This window comes from Suncus etruscus, chromosome 7 (genome assembly GCF_024139225.1).
Source record: "Suncus etruscus isolate mSunEtr1 chromosome 7, mSunEtr1.pri.cur, whole genome shotgun sequence".
Lineage (NCBI taxonomy): Eukaryota > Metazoa > Chordata > Mammalia > Eulipotyphla > Soricidae > Suncus > Suncus etruscus.
The window spans coordinates 54,724,044-54,747,816 of NC_064854.1; the positions used below are offsets into that span (position 1 = coordinate 54,724,044).

At 44.4% G+C, this 23,773-nt stretch overlaps 1 protein-coding gene across 1 annotated transcript in view; it reads right to left on the minus strand.

Moving 5' to 3' along the window:
* XPR1 (xenotropic and polytropic retrovirus receptor 1) overlaps positions 1-23,773 on the minus strand; it is a 169,049-nt gene that overhangs the window by 110,366 nt on the left and 34,910 nt on the right. Inside the window, exon 2 of the mRNA XM_049776466.1 lies at positions 18,392-18,443. Within this exon, the coding sequence (XP_049632423.1) occupies positions 18,392-18,443 (52 nt within the window). The remainder of the gene's footprint in view (positions 1-18,391; positions 18,444-23,773) is intronic.

Consider the following 23,773-nt stretch of genomic DNA (forward strand, 5'->3'; position numbering starts at 1 on the left):
AAACATAATACTAACAACAGAGACTGTGTGAAAAGTGTGTTGGCACTACGGACAATGTCTTGGATTGGACGATCTAACTTGCCTGGAGCCTACAGTTGGTCTTATGCCAGGAAACTTCAGGGGTCGGGTCTCTTTGTATTTAGGCCAAGGTTATTCCTTTCCATTCCCCTCATATTTTGGTGGGCCTATGCAAACAACTGCCACTCTAACACCGTTTTACTGTGCTCCTTTGACTCTAATCCTTAAAAAAAAAAAAAACAAAAAAAAAACTTAATTTTTGAGGTTAACTTAAGCTAATATGCATGTACATGGAAATGTAAAAAATACTATGTCTCTAATGTTCAAGGTGTTACATAACTTTTATGGCTTTAGGTTGCCTTGTGTGCTGTTAAGAAATATTATAATGTGTTACAATCTGGGGACTTGAGGGACAAAGTAATTGTACATGGATTCTGTTTTATTTTTGTTTGTTTGTTTGTTTTTTGGGCCACACCCGGTGGTGCTCAGGGGTTACTCCTGGCTGTCTGCTCAGAAATAGCTCCTGGCAGGCATGGGGGACCATATGGGACGCCGGGATTCGAACCAACCACCTTTGGTCCTGGATCGGCTGCTTGCAAGGCAAACGCCGCTGTGCTATCTCTCCGGGCCCGGATTGTTTTATTTATCTTAATGTTCTTTGGCTGAAAGTTCAAAGTTAAGATATCAGCAAGGGGACTTCTTCTGAGAATTATGTTATGGGTGATTGTCCTTCCACTGTAACTTTACCTTGTCCTCTTTCTTTGCATCTTTGTTCTCATAATTCAAAATTAAAAAATTAAAAAAAAAAAAAACAATAAAAAAAAATCCAAAGTATCCAGCCAGAGAGATAACATGGAGGTAGGGGGTTTGCCTTGCATGTAGAAGGGTGGTGGTTCAAATCCCGGCATCCCATATGCTCCCTTGAGCCTGCCAGGAGCAATTTCTGAGCATAGAGCCAGGAGTAACCCCTGAGCAATGCCGGGTATGACCCCAAAAGCCAAAAGCCAAAAAACCAAAAACCAAAACCAAAAAAATCCAAAGTGTCCTCCCCTCTGGCACTGGGATGGGAGATAGGAATTCCCTCCCCTTTATCCCTAGGTGTGGGATACACACACACATCTCTGAAACCCAGATTCCTCCTCTCTATCCCATGCTGACTTGTAGGCCTAGGCATCTCCACCCCACCCCACACCCCACACACCCACACACCTACCTGTAGGACCTCCTCTCTGGAAACTGGATCCCTATTGTTGGTTCAGGAGTCCACTCCTTATCCCCATGTCCCCATACTGGCTTGCAGGCCGTGGCATCTCCCACCCCCCAAAACAGAAAAAAAAGAATCCAAAGTGTATTTACTTATGGAGATCATACCTGTGGGTACATTCCACACTAAAACCTAAAGACATTTCAATATTTAGCTATTAATTCACTACAAATTAATTCCACTTACATGTCAATAGAAGTAACATTCTTTTAGAAATAAAAGATACTTTCCAAAACAAGAGAGATTTTTAAATGGAGCAGCAGTTGTGGATATTACTCCTGGCTATCTGCTCAGAAATAGCTCCTGGCAGGCACGAGATACCAGAATTCCAACCAACCACCTTAGGTCCTGGGAGCGGATGTTTGCAAGGCAAACACCACTGTGATATCTCTAGGGCCCCTAAAACTCTTAAGCTTATAGTGGCAGAATCAAAATCCCAAAATCCTAATCTTTACTTAAAAGCTGAAACTTTTTCTTTGACAAAAAGGTTGTTAGTTGAAGCTAGAAAGATAGAACAGTGTTGAGATGCTGGCCTTGCACACAACCAACCCAGGTTCAGCCCCAGGCACCTCACGTGATCCTCCCCCAAGCAATGCCAGGAGGGGCTCCCTGAGCACAGAGTCACGGGTAGCCCTTGAACACCTTAGGTTGTAGCTCCAAAACAAACAACAAAATAAAATCTGTCAGTTGTTTTCTAAAAGTGTTGCTACACACTTTTATATTTGAGAAAATATTTAATATGAAGAGCTAGTCTGTTGGGCATTCCTGAGTTAAAGATGCAGATAACTGAACATACTCAGTCCAGTCACACATGTGCTGTTATGTCCCTAAATTTGGGCTCCAATTAGAGCCCATTCAAGAAGACCGCAGCTAATGATCTGTATACTATACTAGGGCATTTTCTGTGGAAAGTGGTTGTTAGTCTTTGAGCAATGAATGACATGCAATCAAAGAGAGGTTTACTCAAAAAACGAAACCAATTTGAGTCACAAAATTTCTGAAGTTCTACTCCAAGTCCACAGGACATTTTTTTAAGATGATCTATTTAGGGAACTGTGGAAATAATGGGAAAGGTGGACATGGTCTCTGTGTTCAGTTCATACACAAAACCTATACCTTACACGACTTCCTAAGTGCCAGCATCCTGTGTTCTGGAATTCAGTATTTGAGCTGGTACCCTTGAAGACTCCAGAATCCCCCTGAAAGTTCCCGAGTGAAGGGAACACCTTTTGCTGTAAGGTGGCAAAGCTTGCTAGGTTCCTAGTGGCCACCAGAAGGACCAAGCCATGCTCCAAAGCTTAACACTGCCCTTCCCAACCCCAGCTTCCAGGAAGGGAAGAGAAGCTGGAAACTGAGTTAATGATGAACAATCATGGGCCCGGAGAGATAGCACAGCGGCGTTTGCCTTGCAAGCAGCTGATCCAGGACCTAAGGTGGTTGGTTCGAATCCCGGTGTCCCATATGGTCCCCCATGCCTGCCAGGAGCTGTTTCTGAGCAGACAGCCAGGAGTAACTCCTGAGCACCGCCGGGTGTGGCCCCAAAACCAAAAAAAAAAAAAAAAAAAAAAGAAAAGAAAAAAAGATGAGCAATCACATCTGTGCGCTAAAGCTCCCACCAAACATCCATGAGGTCAGGAAGTGGTTTATGGGACTATGCAGCTCTAAGGAAGAACAGAACCGTCGTGTTTTCTGCAGCAACATGGATGGGGCCAGGAGACCCTGAGTAAAGTCACACAGGCAGGGAGAGAGGCCGATGACCTCTCCTAGACAGGACTTGAAGATACAGGGGATAGGAACAACTCAGGGCCAATAGCAGCACAACTAAGCTAGGGAGGACAGGGTCTGAGAGGGAGAGTACTGGAGTTGGGGGGGGGGGGGAAGTGAGGGTTGAAGATGTGTTGTGTGCTGGTTATGGTGTGCTGCTGCAATAATGCACATGAAAACCGTTATTAACTGAACTGCAGACCACAGGAGGGCAATAATAATTTACAAAGCCCCATGGAGCCAGGGGAAAGGATAAGCAGATTAGTCTTCCCATCTTGTACCACCTGTCCTGTCCCTCCGTCCCTGCTCCCTCTCAGCCATGCCTACCACACTGGCTACAAGCCACAATCTCCCACCAGAGTGCAGCTTCAGCTGCCTCTTTGCTAGACCCTTCTCTACTCCACTGGCAAATATCAGTGTTCCACTGTGAGTCATTCTAGACTCAGTGCACCCCAAAAGCAGTCAAGGGAACCCTGATTCATAGGCAGTCAGTGATAGTCTCGGGACTTGGAAGAAGGGAACTGATTGTGGGAGTAAGGCCCTAACTTGTGGGGTCTCTCCAGGTGAGGGGGACACAGCGCTGGTAAAAAGAGGTGGTGTCAGCAGTGAAGGGGAGCAGCATATCTCATCAGAACCTATATCCAGAAACTTCCCTCTTCACCACTCTGGAAAAAGCCCTCCTCAAGTTTAGGCTTAAGAGGGGTTCTGACAGCACTCTAATTGTTTGGACTCAAGTTATTTAGTGAAATAAGTGTTAGATATTTCTTGTGATCTAGGGGTGGGCACCATGAAAGAAATAACCTAGGCAAGAACTAGAGAGATACAAAGGGCGTGTAGCATGCACTGTTGGGAGTCCATTAAAATTCAGGGAAACATACTATACCTCAGTTTAGACCATGATGGGAACAGTTTCAGACCCCACCTAAATCTTACCTACAATTTGTCTCAGTAATTTGGGGTTTGGGGTATTGGGCCACATTCTGAACAAGGTTCAGATCTACTTCCATGCTCAGTGCTCAGGACCACTCCCAAAAGTGCATGCTACAAGCCCTTTGAGTTCTCTCTCTAGTTCTTCCTTAGGTCATTTCTTTCATGGAACCCACCCCCAGATCAGAAGAAATATCTAACACTTATAAAAACAAAAACAAAAAATTGGGGCCAGAGAGGTAGCATGGAGTTAAGAGCGTTTGCCTTGCATGCAGGAGGACGGTAGTTCGAATTCTGGCATCCCATATGATCCCGAACCTGCCAGGAGCGATTTCTGAGCATAGAGCCACGAGAAACCCCTGAGTGCTGCTGGGTGTGACCCAAAAACAAAACAACAACAACAACAAAAAACAAACAAAAAAAGAAATATCTAACACTTATTTCACTAAATAACTTGAGTCCAAACAACTAGAATGTTGTCAGAATCCCACTGGACCCCACCATCCTCATCCCCCACTTTTACCACCTGCATCTCAGAAAACCACTGACAATTCAGCTTTTTAACTATGAAAAATAGTGCAGACCTTGACCCTGTGAAGTGCCCAGTTTAAGCAGTTTCCAAAGCTGGCAAACACCACATTTCTGTTATTGATGCCCACTAGCCACTTGCCCATAGCTTTTTGTGGCCACCCTCCAGTGATCAGCGTGGTCTGGCAATCTCAAGCACAGTTATCAGCCCCAACTTTGATCTGTGTAAGAGCCAGGTGAAAAGTGAATGGCAGAAGTTCGACATAACTACAAATGAGTGAGGAGGATAAAGGAAATGAGAGACAGGCAGCAATTACTAGAGATCAAAGAGTGGCAACAGAAGGGCCAGAGAGATATATAGTGGTAGTGGTTAACTTACAAACGGCTGAACCAGGACAGACCTGGGTTCGATTCCTAGCATCCCATATGGTCCCCCAAGCTTGCCAGGAGCAATTTCTGAGCTCAGAGCCAGGAGTAACCTGAGCACCACCAGGTAAACAAAAACAGACAAACAAAAGAGTGGCAACAGAGAACACTCAGCACAGAAAAAAGAAAGCAGAGAGAGATAAAACACAAAATGACATGGAGACAGAGGGTGTCAAGAAGAAACAGGAGCAGACAAGAGGACAAGACAAAACTGATCAACAGGGGAGAGAAAAGGTTGGAGACAGAGGGAGAAATAAAATGACAGAGATGAACAAATTAGGGGAAATGCAAGAAAATGGACTAAGAGACAAAAAATGCAGAGATGGATGGGGGCTGGAAAGATAGCACAGCAGAAGGGGTGTTTGCGTGGATGCTGAAGACAGGGATGCAAAACAACGCCACCAAGCAGATGCACTTCCGGGCCCAAGTGAGGTTCTGAGCCTTTTGGCCCGCCCGTCCAGGACACTACCATTGCTGCTCCTCCTCCTCCCTCTTTGTCCTCCTGTTGGAATCTAGATAATAAAAATTAGAAACTGAAAAAAAAAAAAAGAAGGGTGTTTGCCTTGCAAGCACTGACCCAGGACCAAAGGTGGTTCGAATCCCGGCATCCCATACGGTCCTCAGTGCCTGCCAGGAGTGATTTCTGAGCAGAGAGGCAGGAGTAACCTCTGCGCACAGCCAGGTATGGCCCAAAAACCAAAAAAAAAAAAAAAAAAAAAAAAAAAGCAGAGATGGAATCAGCAGACAGGGAAGAACAAAGGGGAAAAGAAATGAACAAGAGACAAGGGTAGAGTCAGGGACTGAGAGGCAGAAGAGTAAGAAAGATAACTCAGGATGAGGAAGGCCAAGGCAATAGCCCCACAGCAGCAACCGGTATCCCTGAGGGACAGGCCAGTGCTCATCAAGCCCTTACCTGAAGGCATGAACCCTGCAGACTATAGGTGCCTGGGAAGAATCCATCCCAGGCAGTACCATCATTAATGACACAGCTCTGCAGCAGGGGGCTTCTAGCCACAGGGAAAATGTCTTCTTCCTGTATACTAATAGCACAGGAAATCTATCCTCTCTTCTTTTAGATACTCATATTTGCATTGATATACTTCATAGTGCTTTATGGGCTTACAGGGGTCTCTGCTACAAGCAAGCAATCGGATGTGTCAATAATTTTGTTTCTCCTACAAAGACTGTGCACATATATAAATATTGCAAAGAAAGCAATTTCAAAAGAGAAAAAATATTAAATGTTAATGCATTATGTTTGCAGGATGCACAAGCTGTCCATTCCCTTTCAATGTGTTCTAAGACTAGCATTTGCTTAAAGCCTTCTAAAAAGCTTTCTATGGAAATTTCAAAATAATAAATCAAAAAGTAGACAGAAATCACATGTCCAAAATCCATCTCCAACAATTTCTATTTTGTAATATCAATAACACATCTGTTATTGTGTTATAACACAATAAAACCCTAAGCATGTTTATAACTTTTGTTTTATCCCTTTAAATACACTTGATTTAAACATACTATTTTAAATCAATTACTCTAATCATTAAGAAAAACTATGTATCTATTGCTTCCAGAACAGACCCGCTTTTTTTTTGATTCAACAATCTAATGAGCATACATTTCCTTGATATTGTATAACTGAAATTTTCTAATGCAGATTTTTTTTTTTTTTTTTTTTTTTTTGGTTTTTGGGCCACACCCGGCGTTTGCTCAGGGTTACTCCTGCTGTCTGATCAGAAATAGTTCCTGGCAGGCAACGGGGGGACCATATGGGACACCGGGATTCGAACCAACCACCCTTTGGTCCTGGATCGGCTGCTTGCAAGGCAAACGCCGCTGTGCAATCTCTCTGGGTCCCAACAGATTTTTTCAAGATCTGCTTAAGAAAAGCAGTGTTGGGGCGTGGGAGCAGTGGCGCAAGCTTAAGGTAAAGGTAAAGCCATAGGCCAGAACAAGGTCTAATCTCCAGGCGTCCATATGGGTCCCCCCCAAAGCCAGGGGGGGATTTCTGAGCACCATAGCAAGGAGTAACCCCAGAGCATCACCAGGTGTGGCCCAAAAAAAAAAACAAAACAAAAAAGGAAAGCAGTATTACCATCCTACTGTCAGAATCTGGTGTAAACTTGAGTTGGAAAATACAATGATTTTTAAGAATTCCTTTCATTTGGGGGGGGGGGCCCGCATACCTAGCGATGCTCAGGGCTTCCTCTTGGTTCTGCACTCAGGAATCACTCCTGGTAGGCTCAGGGGACATTTGCTGGAGATCAAACCAAGGTCAGACTCATGCAAGGCAAATACCCTACCTGCTGTGTTATTCTTCCAACCCCAATGAATTCCCTTCTTTTATATCACATTGCATACAAAAACCTAACTCAAAGTGGACACAAATCTACATGGAAACCGTGAGTTCTGGAGACAACCCCCTTCCTATTTTACCACTAGAGTGAATGTCCTTTGGCAAGCAGTGTTTCAAACCCAGGGTGAGAAAGGCAGCTACCGCACCCAGCAGGGAGGTGAGCTCCAGCACCAGAGGGTCCCTCACACACTACCAGGCACTACAAAGCATCCCCACGGGTGGCCCTGGAGACCACCCAAGCACCGCTGGTTTGGCCCAGGCATGCCCGAAACCACACCATCCTCAGACCAACAGTAACCCATATGGGTTATCCAAGCACCCACAGTGGGGATCCCACATCTCCTGAGAACCACACAGGAGATTCCCTCCTTTCCCCAACAAGATTTAGATTCCCAAATTCATCAATCAGCTCTTATTCCCTTTAGGAAATTCTCTTATGAGCACTGTAGGTGAACTGTGTCTGCCAACTGATATGGTATAAAAAGTTCCTCTCCGTGGGCAATTATTTACCATGTAATAAGGGAACCAACTCACAGTTGTTAGCCCAGAAACCCAGTTCAGGACAGGTAAAAAGATCTTCAATGAAGATGACAAAGAGCCCACACACACGGGGGGGGGGGGGGTAAAAATAATAAATATCAATATAAATTACCTCATCCTACCAGTTCTTTGTAATAGAAAGGCACATTTGGCTATTTCATTTTGTCATGAAAATGACTGTCTTGGTGTGTAAGACCCAATTTTGAATTGCACAGCAAGTGCAGAACAATGGAAATTCTTAGATACATTTAACCATGCTAAACCAGCAGTGTCCTGATCCAAAATGTAGGCATTTCGACCTCAAATAAGATTCATGTGCCTCGGATGTATATGCAAAATTAATTGCATGCTCTAACACACCAATATAAATTCAATTTCCGTTTCCAATCTCGCTGATTGCACCATCTGTAACACACAGATAGCTGGTCAATTTCTCATCAAGGAACCACAAATTGGCACTCAGGTTCCTAGGTGATGAAGTATTTCACCTCTCAACCTTTGGTGTAGAAATAAAAATGTAATCAGAATAGGTAGATTCCCTACCCCACAACACTAACTCCCAAAGAGCTAGGTCTGTGGTTACCATGCCTACGAGTATGACTGAATCCTAAGAATCACAGAATTTACCTTTTTGGCTACTACAGGCACTTTCAAATCCACAGTGGACTGAGAGTCTAAGTTTAATAAGTTATTCATTTTCTCTACAGAAGCTCATACACATATAGACATAAACATATTCATTTATTTGTAATGTGTATGCATGTACACTCTTCTTTCCAATGAGAAAGAAAACCTACAAGAGGGGCCACAGAGAGGCAATGGGAGCTGTATATGGAAGACCTCACTTCAGCCCCCAGCATCACATGATCCCCCAAGAATCACTGGGGGAGCCCTGGAGGTCCCAAAGCACCATCAAGACAGCTCAGATCTCCCTTAGAGATTATACACTCCACTCGGGCCCTCATATAGAATGGTCAAGAAGCGCAGGGGTGGGGAGTGGGGGTGGGGGGTGGAGGGGTGGGGTGCGGGCTCCTGAGTATTGTGTTGGGAGGCACCTCAACCCCACAAAATGAACCTGAAATAATGCATAATTCAGTCGCAATATCACTTTGAAAGGTACAGCTTTCAGAGGAACTAAGAGTCACTGGTTATCACTGAAGGAATCAGGACCCTGATTCAGGGAAAAGATGACTAATTCCAGGGCCCAAGAGGGGTGTGGGTATGAGAGAGAGAATGGGGGGGTCGAAAACAGGGAGGGTAAGGGGAGGTGGAGAGAGAGTGAAGAGGGAATGAAGAATGAGGAAAGAGGGGCAGAGAGAGAAAGTGAGATGGGAAATGGGATAAAGGGGTTTTGGGTCACTCCCAGTGGTACACATTCCAGGGAAACTTGGAACGCAGTGGGGGGGGGGGGGCCGCCAGGAAATGTATTCAAGTTGACTTTATGCAAGGCAAGTGCCTTTCCTGCTGCACTCTCTAGCTGGACTAGAGCTGGAAATTTCTGTCCTATTACATGGAAAGGAAGTAACCAGATTAAAGTCCACTAGAGTCACAGCAAAGGGAACAAGGAGACCTTGTGAAGAGGCTCCTCTTGGTCGAAGGTGGGAATTCACTCATTCACCAGGACAAAAACAACATGACTACCATTACCACTGCTCTTATGCCATTGTAACAATGATCTTGTCTTTCCTCTATGATCTGTGTCTACATGTAACCAGAGTTAACAAAGAAAAGTTTCTTCTTAAAGAATCCTAGCAGGGGCCGGGCGGTGGCGCAAGAGGTAAGGTGCCTGCCTTGCCTGCGCTAGCCTAGGGTGGACCACGGTTCGATCCCCTGGCGTCCCATATGGTCCCCCAAGCCAGGAGCGATTTCTGAGCGCAAAGCCAGGAGTAACCCCCTGAGTGTCACCGGGTGTGGCCCAAAAACCAAAAAAAAAAAAAGAATCCTAGCAAATATTAAGAGCATAAAGGCAACACCATACATTTTATTAAATAATAAAACAAACCCCAGTATCACCATTATGTGATTTTTAGTTTAAAGGATCTGAGATAAACTAGTAATGCTACAGAGAGAAAACCAAGCTGACATTCGATATTCCTCAGAAAAAAGAGATATAGGAAATATTGTGTGAGTGCGGGGTTAGAAAAGCAATACACACATTCAGAGTGCATTTATTTTTAGCGAATTCGAACCATCTTTGAATTCCTCAACTTAGCAGGAAAAAGAACAGAAGCCAGAATATAAGCAGTAAAAGTCAGACTGTGAGTGACTCAAACCCAATATTTTCTTAAGCAATTTGGAAATTGTGAATCCGATCAGATTACAATCATTTGATAAATTGTAAATATTTTTAGTGTGATAACTGTCACTTAGGAATACTTACAGATAAAAATGATGGGGTGTGGGGCTGGAGAGATAGCATGGAGGTAAGGCGTTTGCCTTTCATGCAAGAGGTCATCGGTTCGAATCCCAGCGTCCCATATGGTCCCCGTGCCTGCCAGGAGCAATTTCTGAGCATGGAGCCAGGAGTAACCCCTGAGCACTGCCGGGTGTGACCCAAAAACCACCAAAAAAAAAAAAAAAAAAAATGATGGGGTGTCTGGAATTTCTTAATAAAACAAGAAGAGGGTATGAAACCAAATAAAGATGGTCATTGAAATTGGGTTTGGGTGAAGGGCTCTTTCTTGGTCTATTCTCTCTACTTCCTACCTCTAAGTCTCCAAATTTTTCTACAATGAAAAACTGGGATTTGGGGAACAGAGAGGATGGGATTAATCTGTGTAATAGAAAGGTTTTATTTTTTGTGTCCCCAGGAATGGCTTTGGGAAAAGATATTCTTCTAAAGGCCATTTTGGGTGTCAGGGAGAATACTTAAGGCACTTGCTCTGCACAAATTCCAAGCTAGTTTGATGCCCAACACCACATAAAGTCCCATAAACACCGCTAGGTGTGGCCACAAACCCAGGGGAGGTCAGTTTGGAAAGTGTTACAAGAAACTGTTTAGCAGCAAATCGTTGGCATTTGCTCTGTTCTCTACATCGGGGCCCATTTACTGGACAGTTTGACCCCTTCTACACCTTAATTTTTCACCAATAACATGTGCCAAATCTTCAGGCAGATGAGAACATGAAAGATGTCTCTGGTTCCCAAAATGAAGTAAGAACATTCATTTTTATTTTTCACAGTTTAGATTTAAGGATGGAACAGGCAAAAAATGATCACTCCCACAGCCCAAAGGTATCATGTCAAATATCTAAGCTCTTTGTGAAGAGTCTTTGCAAAGTAATTAAGGGTCCTGGGATAAAGTCATAATGAATGAGTCAAGCGTAACTGAGCATTGGGAGGTAGAAAGATAGGATTCTCCACTCGGAATATCAGGAATACAGGCTACCACCTTGATTTTACACTGGTCGCCAGAATCTTAATGAAATAAATGTCTCTAATTTGAGCCCATGTGAATTATGACAGCAGTCAGGGGAAACACCAGACAAAGGGTGCCTACCTTTCAATTATCGACATTCATCCTGGCCTCACTAATTAGTCACCAACTACTCTTAAGTAATTGATTACAATGACTGCAGCTCTGCTCATTTTTAGGCCATCTCGTTCCTTTTGAAGTAGGAATATTTATTTATTTATTTTTTTTTTTGTGGTTTTTGGGTCACACCCGGCAGTGCTCAGGGGTTATTCCTGGCTCCAGGCTCAGAAATTGCTCCTGGCAGGCACGGGAGGACCATATATGGGACGCCGGGATTCGAACCGATGACCTCCTGCATGAGAGGCAAACGCCTTACCTCCATGCTATCTCTCCGGCCCAGGAATATTTATTTCTTTAATTAAATGACACGGACTGAGTGCTGGGTAGATACTGCTGATGTTCCTTTCTGCCTTCCCACCTCAGAATTAGAAAGAGACAGGTATGAGTGACAGTACAACAAGGAGGGCATACACCTGGCACGTGGTTGACCTGGCACCTGTACAGATTGTCCCTGGAGCAGTCAGGAATATTCCTGAGCACGGAGCCAGAAATAAGCTCTGAACAATGCTGGTTGTGGTCAAAAATAAAATTAAAACAAAGAAACTAAGATGACACAGAGGAAAATCCCTTCCTTTTAAACTCTAGCAACTTTGAGCTTTAATAATTATTTCTGTTTTCTAATCATTAGTATGGGAAGTTCTCTGTGTCAGATTAAATTATCTGAGGATGTTACCTTTTCCTCTGTGAGTGCCCAGACCTTTTTCTGTTTCATACTTTATTGTTTTTTCACAGTCCTGTATCTAGTTCACGACCTTCCCCTCAAACTTAAAAATGAAACCAAAAACTGCACTGGGTGACAATTAACAGAGTAATTTTGGAGTGGTGGTGCTAATGGTAAGGGGTCTGCCTTGCAAGCGCTAACCTAAGTCAGACCACGATTCCAACCCCCGGCTTCCCATGTGGTCCCCACACAGGCCAGGAGCAATTTCTGAACGCATTGCCAGGAGTAACCCGAACATCACCGGGTGTAGCCCAAAAAATCACTCTCTCTCTCCTCTCTCCTCTCTCCTCTCTCCTCTCTCCTCTCCTCTCTCTCTCTCTCTCTCTCTCTCTCTCTCTCTCTCTCTCTCTCTCTCTCTCTCTCTCTCTCTCACACACACACACACACACACACACACACACACACACACAGTAATAACACCTACACACACACAGTAATATCATCTATATTTTTCCAATAAAAAAATTAATTACTGAACCCGAGCATCACCAGGTGTAGCCCAAAAGCACACACACACACACACACACACACACACACACACATACACACACACAAATACACACAAACCACACACAGAGAGTAATTTCATCTATATTTTTCCAATAAAAAATTAATTACTCAAAGTATTCTGTAGTGGGGGCTGGAGAGATAGCACAGGGTATTGGGAACTTGGCTTGCACTCAGCAAACCTGGTGCTAGCCCCAGCACTGCTGTGGTCCCAAGATCCACCAGGAAAGATGCTTGGTGTGACCAAAAAAAAAAAAAAAGGACAAAATATTCCAGTGTTGGGGCCAGAGCAGTGGCGCAAGTGGTAAGGCGTCTGCCTTGCGTGTGCTAGCCTAGGACAGAGGTTTGATCCCCCAGCATCCCATATGGTCCCCCAAGCTAAGAGCGATTTCTGAGTGCATAGTCTGGAGCGATTTCTGAGTGCATAGTCTGGAGTAACCCCTGCGCGTCACAGGGTGTGGCCCAAAAAACAAAAATAAAAAGTTCCAGTGTCACAAAGACAGGATTCTAAGCCTGTGTTGAAAAACATGTTTTGAGGGCTGGAGTGATAGCACAGCAGTAGGGCTCTTAAGAGCCTTGCATGTGGCCGACCTAGAATAGATCTGGGTTCGATTCCCAGCATCCCATATGGTCCCCCGAGTCTGCTAGAAGAGATTTCAAAGCCAAGAGTAACCCCCAGCACAGCCAGGTGTGGTGGGAGGAGGGAGGGAGGAAGGAGGGATGGATGGAAAGAGGAAGGAAGGAAGGGAGGGAGGGAGGGAGGGAGGGAGGGAGGGAGGGAGGGAGGGAGGGAGGGAGGGAAGGAGGGAGGGAGGGAGGGAGGGAGGGAAGGAGGGAGGGAAGGAGGGAGGAGGGAGGGAAGGAGGGAGGAGGGAGGAGGGAGGAGGGAGGGAGTGTCAACCCATCCTTCATCTTCTTGTGTAATCTAATCGGATGGTAAGACCAGCCCATTTCTGGGAGGGGTCTTTGGAAGGTATCAAAAGGGTTGACTCAGGGGTGTAAGGGAGGAGAAGCAAGAACTGGCTGGAGGAGTTAGCAGCATGGAAGGAAAACAAGCAGGTTTGATGGCTAGGGCCTTGAATAAAGCTGATGTCTCCTGAAACTGATTGCCTGTGGATCTTTTCCTCATCGCTACCCTGAACCTGCAGACCACTAGCTGGACGGGGTTGTAGACGGCCTGGCCCGGGCTAGCAGAGAAAGGCCTCACCATCCATCCACAACCATCTAGGACTCTATAATGAATATGTAAATCTACAGGGAGGGAGGGAGAGTACAAGGGAGGGAGAGAGAGAGGGAGGATCCAGCACGTTTTATCTTCTAGTTTAAGTTACTCAGAGTTAAACCATATTCTTAGAAACTAATTATGATGCTTCCTAACTCCATCTTTCATACTATGAGCGTGTTAATTCAGGCTTTTTCTGTGAAAGTAGGTATTTCTTCACCTTTAGAATAAATGCTGCTTAATATTTCGAAGCAACATTTTTCTATTAGGGAAGCTAGTGATATTGTTGAAGAATACTACAGAAGTATATTTTGAGGGGTTTGGTTTTGTTGTTATTGTTTTTGTTTTTGGGCAACACCCAGTGACGCTCAGGAGATACTCCTGGCTATGCACTCAGAAATCGCTCCTGGCTTGGGGGACCATGTGGGACACCGGGGATCAAATCCTACGTCAGCTGTGTATAAGGCAAACACCCTACCACTGCGCCACCACTCTAGCCCCAGAAGTATATTTTTGAAGGTACTATTTGTTACCTGGAAGATGTGAGCTGCCCAAAATAAGCACTACCCTTTTCCAGTATAAACATAAAACCTTTAAAAAAGGTTTAAAAATTCCTTTAAAAAAGGAATCTAGCGTGTCCTTTTGAACTAGTCTAAAGTCACCACCAGCCGCTGATATAGTCATCTACTAAGATTAAACCACTGTAAGCAGAGGATTCCAAAACTTGACAATAAACAATCAAACAAAACAGATTAATGAAACTGCCCTATTGGAAAGGGCCTTCAAAGAAGTTCCTCTTTATCTCTGAAAGGAAATGCAACAAATCACACAGAGTCCCCTGATAAAGACACCAAATCCTTTTATTTGTAGGTCAAGAGCCAGGTCATTTGTTTCAGAGATAATCATACAAGGTAATGAAAAGGAAAACTGGGGGAGGAGAGACATAAGATACTAAACATGTGAGTACAGTAACATGACAGTAATCCCATACATGCAAAAAAAAAAAAGTGCTTCATGAATTTTACAAGGGCAATTCACCTTCCATCCTCTACAGCTGGAAGGGGCAAATCACATCTGCTCCAACAACAAAGATCAGGGGACATAAGCGAGGGGAGAAGGTGCCTGGAGTGGGCTCTGTCCACTCGAGCGGATAATCAAAATGAATAATTTACAAACACACTTTCATCTTCAGTGCCACCAAGAGCTGAATTCTCTGGAGCTTAGCAAGACCATAAAACATGTTAATAATAAGAATAAGCAGAAGAAACCTAAAGAAAAATGGTCCCCCCACATCCCATTTCCAAGATTAGGGAGGGCGTGTGAGGACCAGAGAAGAAAGAGCAAGGCGGTGAATTGCCCGTGCCATTCACCCACTTTGGGAAGGTGGAAGCACTAGTGGGATCGACCAAGTGGGGGCTGGTCCTCAGCTGACACTGTCTATGTCTACCCCACATCAAAAGGAATGTTTTATAAAATGCAAAATGTGAGGGGGAAATATCAAAGCCGGGGCCGGAGAGATAGCATGGAGGTAAGGTATTGGTTTGAATCCCGGCATCTCATATGGTCCCCCGAGCCTGCCAGGAGCAATTTCTGAGCCTGGAGCCAGGAGTAACCCCTGAGCGCTGCCGGGTGTGATCCAAAAACAACAACAAAGAATATATATCAAAGCCTCATTAAATCTTTCTAAGTAAACTAAAAATCATATTCTGTGTAGCTATTCATAAAATGATTTTTTAACAATTTACATACTTCCCCCTCCCCCAAATTTAAGCCTATTTCATACATCTTTTATTTATTTTTTTAATTTTGGGCCATACTCAGCAGTGCTCAGGACTTACTCTTGGCTCTGCAGTGAGAAATTACTCTGGCAGTGGTTGAAGGACCATAGGGTAAGCCAGGAATCAAATTAGGGTTGGCCACAGGGTAGGCAAATGCCTTTCCATATATACTATCACTTCAGCCCCCTATTCCCAGTATCATTTTTATTTTGGTGGTTTTTTCCTTTGTTTGTTTTCTGGTGGTTTTGTTTATTTGTTTGTTTGTTTGTTTGACCATACCCAGTGATGCTCAGGGGTTACTCCTGGCTATGTGCTCAGAAATCGATCCCGGCTTGGGGGACCATATGGGATGCTGGGGAATCGAACCGCAGTCCGTCCTAGGTCAACCGCATGCCCTACCACTGCACCACCGCTCCGGCCCCTATTCCCAGTATCTTTTAAAGAAAGATATAAAATGTGTAAAAACATAAGAAGAATTGACTTGATGACTTACAATAAAAGGATAAGAATTAATAACATCTAAATCATAATTTCCTGGTCAAATAACTCTGGTCTGGCATCAAATAATAGTGTATCTCCAAAGTGAGAACTCACCTGAAAGAGTATGCCCCATATGCAGCCTCAGCATATATAGGTTGAGTGTCAGCATTAAGGAGCCATTTGGCCCATGGGTAAAGTTCTACGTCCAAAGAATTAGGAGATATGGGTCAGAGAGGCAGCTAAACTGGTTGGCAAACATACTTCACATGCCCGAGCTCTGGATTCAACCCCTGACATTGCATATTGCACTGAATACTGCCCAGCTATAAGCTGAGAGAAGAAGCCCTTTAGCACTGCTGCATGAGGCCCGTAAATAAACCAAAAAAAAGAAAAAAGAAAAAAGTATATATATGTATATATATTAAAATTAAAATAAATACAATTCACTTCTTTTGAAGCCAGAGAGATAGTATAGTGGGTATGGTCTTGCCTTGCACATGGCCAGCCCAGGTTTGATCCCCAGGTCTTGCATATGGTTCCTTAAACATGTCGGGGTGATCCCTGAGCAGACAAGAGTTAGCCCTGAGGATCATCAGGTGTGGCCCATAGGACAAAAATGTTATTGTTCTATTTTCTGTAAATATCACTTGGTTTCAAGGAAGATTGAGGGAAAGGATTCATTTTTGTTCCTAATGATTAACATACGAAATATGTAAAGTGGGTACCTATTTTAAATACCAGCTATCAAACAATTTCTTTTTTTTTTTTTTTTTTAGGTTTTTGGGTCACACCCGGCAGTGCTCAGGGGTTTTTCCTGGCTCCATGCTCAGAAATTGCTCCTGGCAGGCACAGGGGACCATATGGGGTGCCGGAATTCGAACCGATGACCTCCTGCATGAAAGGCAAACGCCTTACCTCCATGCTATCTCTCCGGCCCCAAACAATTTCTTAAAAGATGGAAATCTCTAAGGCCAAAGTGATAAAGCAGCAGGGAGGGCATTTGCCTCACAAACAGGGGACCTAGTTTCAATCCCTGGCATCCCATAGGGTCCCTTGAGCCTACCAGAAGTAATTTCTGAGCACAGAGCCCAGAGTAACTGAGGTGCTGTCGGGTGTGGCCCAAAAACAAAAACAAAAAGCAAACAAAGGAAAACAAGATGGAAATCTCTGATGTTAGTCTTAAGAAAACAAATTAATGGAAACACATGGTATCAAAAGTGAGAAGCAATATGCAAATATTGGAATAAAAGAGGGTGAAGTCTAAAAGGGACAAGTGGCCCCATTAGATTAGGTCCTCAGAAGCCCTTTTGAAGGACATGCACTCTGGAGAAAGAGCCAGTGACTCCTTTAAGGACAGACCTGATAAGGGGTAGGACCTTAGTTGGTAATAAAGGAAAAGAGTGCAGACAGACCACTATAAGCTCGGGCCTCGGGTGGCCACTGAACACAGGGCAGGGGACAAGGACACACTTCAGAGTGTGCCCAGGCTCATCATAGAGCATCTCCATCTCCATATCTTGCCATCTCTCTCTCCATCTCTCCATATCTCTCTTCCCCGCCCTTCCCCTCTCTCTCCCCAATCTCTCTCTCCCTTACGCTGCATACAGATTTCTCAAGGAACACAAACACAATCTCTCTCTTCTCTTCTCTCTCACGCACACACAATCTCTTTCTCTCTCTCTCTCTCCCCCCCTCTCCTCTCCTCTCCTCTCCTCTCCTCTTTCCTCTTCTCTTATTGTGTGCCCAGACTTATACACACACAAACACACAAACTTCTAAACTGTGTCACCCATTCTCATTATGAAACAAGTATTCACTAAGTAAATGCACAGGTATGAAACACAAGCAGGAGGGAGCATAATACGGATTACATAGGTAAGAACTTAGATTTGGGGACTGGAGAGAGTAGGGAAAAGACACTTGCCCTGCACAATATCAACCTTGCTCCGAGCCCCAGCACCTCTAGTGGTTCCTTGAGCACAGCCAGAAGGGATCATTAAATACAGAGAACAGCTAAGAGCAAGCCCTTGTACCACTGGGTGTGGTGTCCCAAACAAACAACAACAAAAAAAGAATATTGACTCTAAGCCTTTGATTTCATCTCTCTAATTCCCAATGTCAAAGCAATTCCAGCATATATAGTAGGAGCTCCATCTTGGATAATATATAAACTACACAATAAAAAACATAATCTGAACATAATTACACTATGAGAAAGAGGTAAGACTGGTAGGGCAGAACTGGTAGAGTTTTATATTCAGTAGTTTAAGAGACCTTTCATTTAAGATTGCTGTGAGTAAACTCCTGGGTGCTGCATCTTACCTTCTACAGAAGGTGCTTGGTCCTGAGCCGAGTACAGCATGTCCTTGAAAGCCTGTGGAAAACAAGAACACACATGAAATCATGAGCAATGCTTACACTGAAAAGCTAAAATAATAACAGCTTTAAAATCCTGGCTGTGATGACATAGGGGTCCCTGAACAGGAAAATTAAAATAATGAAGTTGGTGGAGCTGGAGAGATAGCACAGCTGCGTTTGCCTTACAAGCAGCCGATCCAGGACCTAAGGTGGTTGGTTCGAATCCCAGTGTCCCATATGGTCCCCTGTGCCTGCCAGGAGCTATTTCTGAGTAGATAGATAGCCAGGAGTAACCCCTGAGCATTGCCAGGTGTGGCCCAAAAAAACAAAAGAAAAAAAAATTAAAATGAAGTTGGGGCATTTCTGTGGGTCCTATGTAACTATAGGGCCTGGCTAACTGGGAAAAGGAGACACACAGTCCATGTGGGAGACAAGGTCATCCGTAATGGGGCAGGGAGGATTACCAGCAAAAGCCCATATAAAGATCTTTGGGGAAAACATTTACTGGAGCCTCAACTTTTCAAAAGTCACATTTAATTAAACCCCAGCCTCATATTCACAAAGTGTTCACTCCTCACTGTATCTGATGTATGACTAAGTTCTAAAATCTTGCCTATGAAAAGTGGATCAAAAATTTTTTCTTAAAAAGGGGCTAGAAGGGCCGGTGAGGTGGCGCTAGAGGTAAGGTGTCTGCCTTGCAAGTGCTAGCCAAGGAAGGACTGCGGTTCAATCCCCCGGCGTCCCATATGGTCCCCCCAAGCCAGGGGCAATTTCTGAGCACTTAGCCAGGAGTAACCCCTGAGCATCAAATGGGTGTGGCCCAAAAAACAATAAAAATAAAAAAAATAAAAAGGGTCTGGAGAGATAGCATGGAGGTAGGGCATTTGCCATGCATGCAGAAGGATGTTGGTTCAAATTCCGCCATCCCATTTGGTCCCCTGAGCCTGCCAGGAGCGACTTCTGATCGTAGAGCCAGGAGTAACCCCTGAGTGCTGTTGGGTGTGATCCACAACCAAAAAAAGAAAAAAGAAAAGGGAGGGAGGGAGGAAAGGAGGGAGGAAGGGAGGGAGGGAGGGAGGGAGGGAGGGAGGGAGGGAGGGAGGGAGGGAGGGAGGGAGGGAGGGAAGGAGGGAAGGAGGGAAGGAGGGAGGGAGGGAGAAAAGTGGATCATCAATATTTTTCGACAATTTTGTTTGTGACAGGAGCCACCAATTTCCCATCTACAAAAATAAATGTAAATTCTGAGAACAATAATGCAAGAAATTGCTATGGCATCTTTATTTTCCATAGGCTGTGACTAAAACCCATGCATGTTTTCCTTTTTAAAAAGGCATTATAGAGGGGCCAGAGAGATAGCACAGTGGTAGAGCGTTTGCTTTGCATGCAGCTGACCCCTGCAGGCCTGACGGTGGTTCAAATCCTGGCATCCCATATGGTCCCCAGTGCCTGCCAGGAGTGATTTCTGAGTGCAGAGCCAGGAGTAACCCCTGAGCACCACTGGGTGTGCCCCCACAAACACACACACACACACACACACACACACATACACACACACACACACACACACACACACACAAAAGACATTATGGACCACTAAACACTTGATTATGTTTGTTTTCTTGTTACATACTGGTAGTCTATTTTTGTTGCCTATTAGTGTTCTGGAAAAGTGTTTGCTATATGTAGCTTTTCAATGAAAAAAATTGTGTTGTAAGTTGTATAAATTTTAAAAATACAGGGCCAGCGAGGTGGTGCTAGAGGTAAGGTGTCTGCCTTGCGAGCGCTAGCCAAGGAAGGACTGCGGTTAAATCCCCCGGTGTCCCATATGGTCCCCCCAAGCCAGGGGCAATTTCTGAGCACTTAGCAAGGAGTAACCCCTGAGCATCAAATGGGTGTGGCCCGAAAAAAAAATTCTTTTTAAATACAAAATGTTCAAATCTTTTCAATTTTCAAGTATCATTTTGATATTAAAAATCCTTTCCAACCTGTCTAGAGTACAGGTGGGAGGGTGGGATGGAGGAAGATTTGGGACATTGGTGGTGGGAATGTTGCACTGGAGATGGGAGGTGTTATTTACATGACTGAAACCTAATCACAATCATATTTGTAATCAAGATGTTTAAATAAATAAAAATATTTTTTAAAAAAAATCCTTTTCAGAGCCCGGAGAGATAGATAGCACAGCAGCGTTTGCCTTGCAAGCAGCCGATCCAGGACCTAAGGTGGTTGATTCGAATCCCGGTGTCCCATATGGTCCCCCGTGCCTGCCAGGAGCTATTTCTGAGCAGACAGCCAGGAGTAACCCCTGAGCACCACCAAGTGTGGCCCAAAAACCAAAAAAAAAAAAAATCCTTTCCAGGTGGAGCTGGAGAACAAGTGGTAGGGTGTTTGCCTTGCCTTGCACACGCTGACCACCACTCTGGCCCCTAATTTTATAAAGTTTTATAAAAAATTGAAAATTGTATAGGAAGGAAATAAAAGGGTAATAGACTTCCTTTTTGAATAAACAAACAACTCTCAAGGGAAGGAAAGGAAGGATGACTTTTTCTTTTTTATGTCAATTTTCCGCCCAGGAAGCCACCCTCTATGTTTTTTCTCACAGTTATTTTCTCTAGAGAACTCTGCAAATAGGATAACAGTCGGTGTTGGAATGTAAAATAACCCCAAACAGGCCCAGAGCTGAGAAAAAGCTGTCGAGACCCTCTATGCTGAGTAGGAGTCACTCAGGGCCTGAGCTAACAGAAATATATCCAAATACACAAACAACAGATTCAGAGAAAGCCTAAAATGTGGAAAATCCAATTCTTTTCACAAAACTCTTAATTTGGGCCAGAGAGATAGTACAACAGGGAGGCCATTTGCTTTGCATGAGGCTGACCCAGGTTCAATCCCCAGCACCTCAAAGCCTTCCCCCCAGCCAGCCAGGAGCAATTCCTAAATGCAGTCTCATAATTAAATCCCGAACATAACTGGGTGTGGTCCAATGCCCCCCAAACAAACAAACAAACAAACAAACCAAAAAAGCCTCTAAATGGTTTTTTTTTTTTTTTGGTTTGTTTTTTGAGCCATATCTGGCCACTCTCAGGGGTTACTCCTGACTCTGTGCTCAGAAATCACTCCTAGCAGGTTCAGGGGACCATATGGAATGCCAGGGATTGAACCTGAGTTTGGCTGTAAGCAAGGCAAACACCCTACCTCACTGTGCTCTTTGGGGTGGGGGGTTGTCACACCCGGGGGCAGCACTCAGGGTTTACTCCTGGCTTTGTGCTCAGAAGTCGCTCCTGGCACCCTCAGGGAACCATATGGGATTCTGGGATTCGAACCACTGTCAGTTCAAATCAGCTGCATGCAAGGCAAACACCTTACTGCTGTGCTATCTCTCTAGCCCAAACCCTCTTAATTTATATAATAAACTGAAAGACAGCTAACTGAGTGGGAGAAAATAATTACATTCAATGCATCAGATAAAGGGTTAATATCAAGGATATATAAAGTACAAAGCTTAACACCCTTAAACTCTAAAAACTCCCATCAAAAGTGGGAAAGGAAAAGAATAGACATTTCTCTAAGGAAGACTAACAGATAGTCAACAGGCACATGAAAAATACTCATCTCTTGTCATTAGGAAAATCCAAATCAAGACAACAATGAGATGTCTTACACTAGTAATAATGGCACATATCAAAATACTAGGAACAATTTGTATTGATGAGGTTAAGGTGAAGGAGGAACTCTCAACAACTGCTGATGGTAACTGTCTGATCCAACCCTATGCAAAACAAAATGGAGGGTTCTCAGTAAACTCATAATCAAACTATCCTATGACCTAGCAATTCCCTTTCGGATCTCCATTACTAGGGAGAAAAACATTTACTCAAAAGGACATATGCACACCACTATTCACTGCAGTACTCAGTATAATAGTTAAGAGTTGAAATCAGGGCCGGAGAGATAGCATGGAGGTAAGGCGTTTGCCTTTCATGCAGGAGGTCATCGGTTCGAATCCCGGCGTCCCATATGGTCCCCCGTGCCTGCCAGGAACAATTTCTGAGCCTGGAGCCAGGAATAATCCCTGAGCACTGCCGGGTGTGACCCAAAAACCACAAAAAAAAAAAAAAAAAAAAAAAAAAAAAGAGTTGAAATCAACCTAGATGTCCAACAATAAATAAGTTGATCATGAAGATGTGGTACATATATACACTGGAATACTACATAGCTCTAGGAATAATGCAATCATGTAATTCACTGCAACATGAAAGAAACTGAAAGACACTATGTTAAATGAATTAAGTCAGAAGAAGGATAAATACAAGATGATATCACTTATACGTGGTATTTAGATTAACCACATGAAGGAACCCACTGGTTTAAATGGAGATTGTCTAGAACCTGGATGGCGAACCTGTGGCATGCGAAGGCCTTGCAGCTGGCACGCAGGAAGGTCTGCAATTAAGATATTCGGTGTGGCGGGAGGCAAGTGTACCTGGCAACAAGGCTGGACTGACCATTGGGAGGACAGGGCATTGTGCGGTAGTTTGGGCACACGGGCTCAAAACGGTTAGCCGTCAGTGGTCTAGAACATTCTTGGCCCCAAAGTAATATGAGGAAAAGGACAGAAACAGAATGGAGAAGGAGAAAGACAGATGTGAAACAGCAGAGGACAGGGCCAAGAGGATTGAGGTGCATTGGTAGATATAAGAAAGGACTGAACTATGGGGCCAGAGAGATAGCTCAATGGTAGAGCATTTGCATTGCATGCGGCAATCCAAGACAGTGGTTCAAACCCCGGCATCCCATATGATTCCCCCACCCACCCCCGGCCCGCAGGCAGCCAGGAGCAACTTCTGAGCACAGAGCCAGGGAATAATCCCTGAGCACCACAGGGGAGGGGAGGGGAGGGGAGTAGAGGACTGAACTAAATATCCAAGGATGCCTTACATGCAGCTGACCCAGCACAGATGGTGGTTTGAATACTGGCATCCCATATGGTCCCCCATGCCTACCAGGAGCGATTTCTGAGCGCAGAGCCAAGAAAAACCCCTGAACGCTGCCAGGTGTGACACCCCCCAAAAAAAGTTGGGGGGTCAGAGTGATAGCACAGCAGTAGGACATTTGCCTTGCACGCAGCTAACCCAGGAAGGACCCCGTTCAATTTCCAGCATCCTATATTGTCCCTAGAGCTTTCCAGGAGCTGTTTCTGAGTGAAGAGCCAGGAGTAACCTCTGAGCGCCACTGGGTGTGACCCTAAAACAAAAACAAAACAAACAAAAAAGTTTGAAAAAGTTGGGGCCAGAGGAATAGCACAGCGGTAGGATCCGGTTTGATTTCCAACATCCCATATGGTCC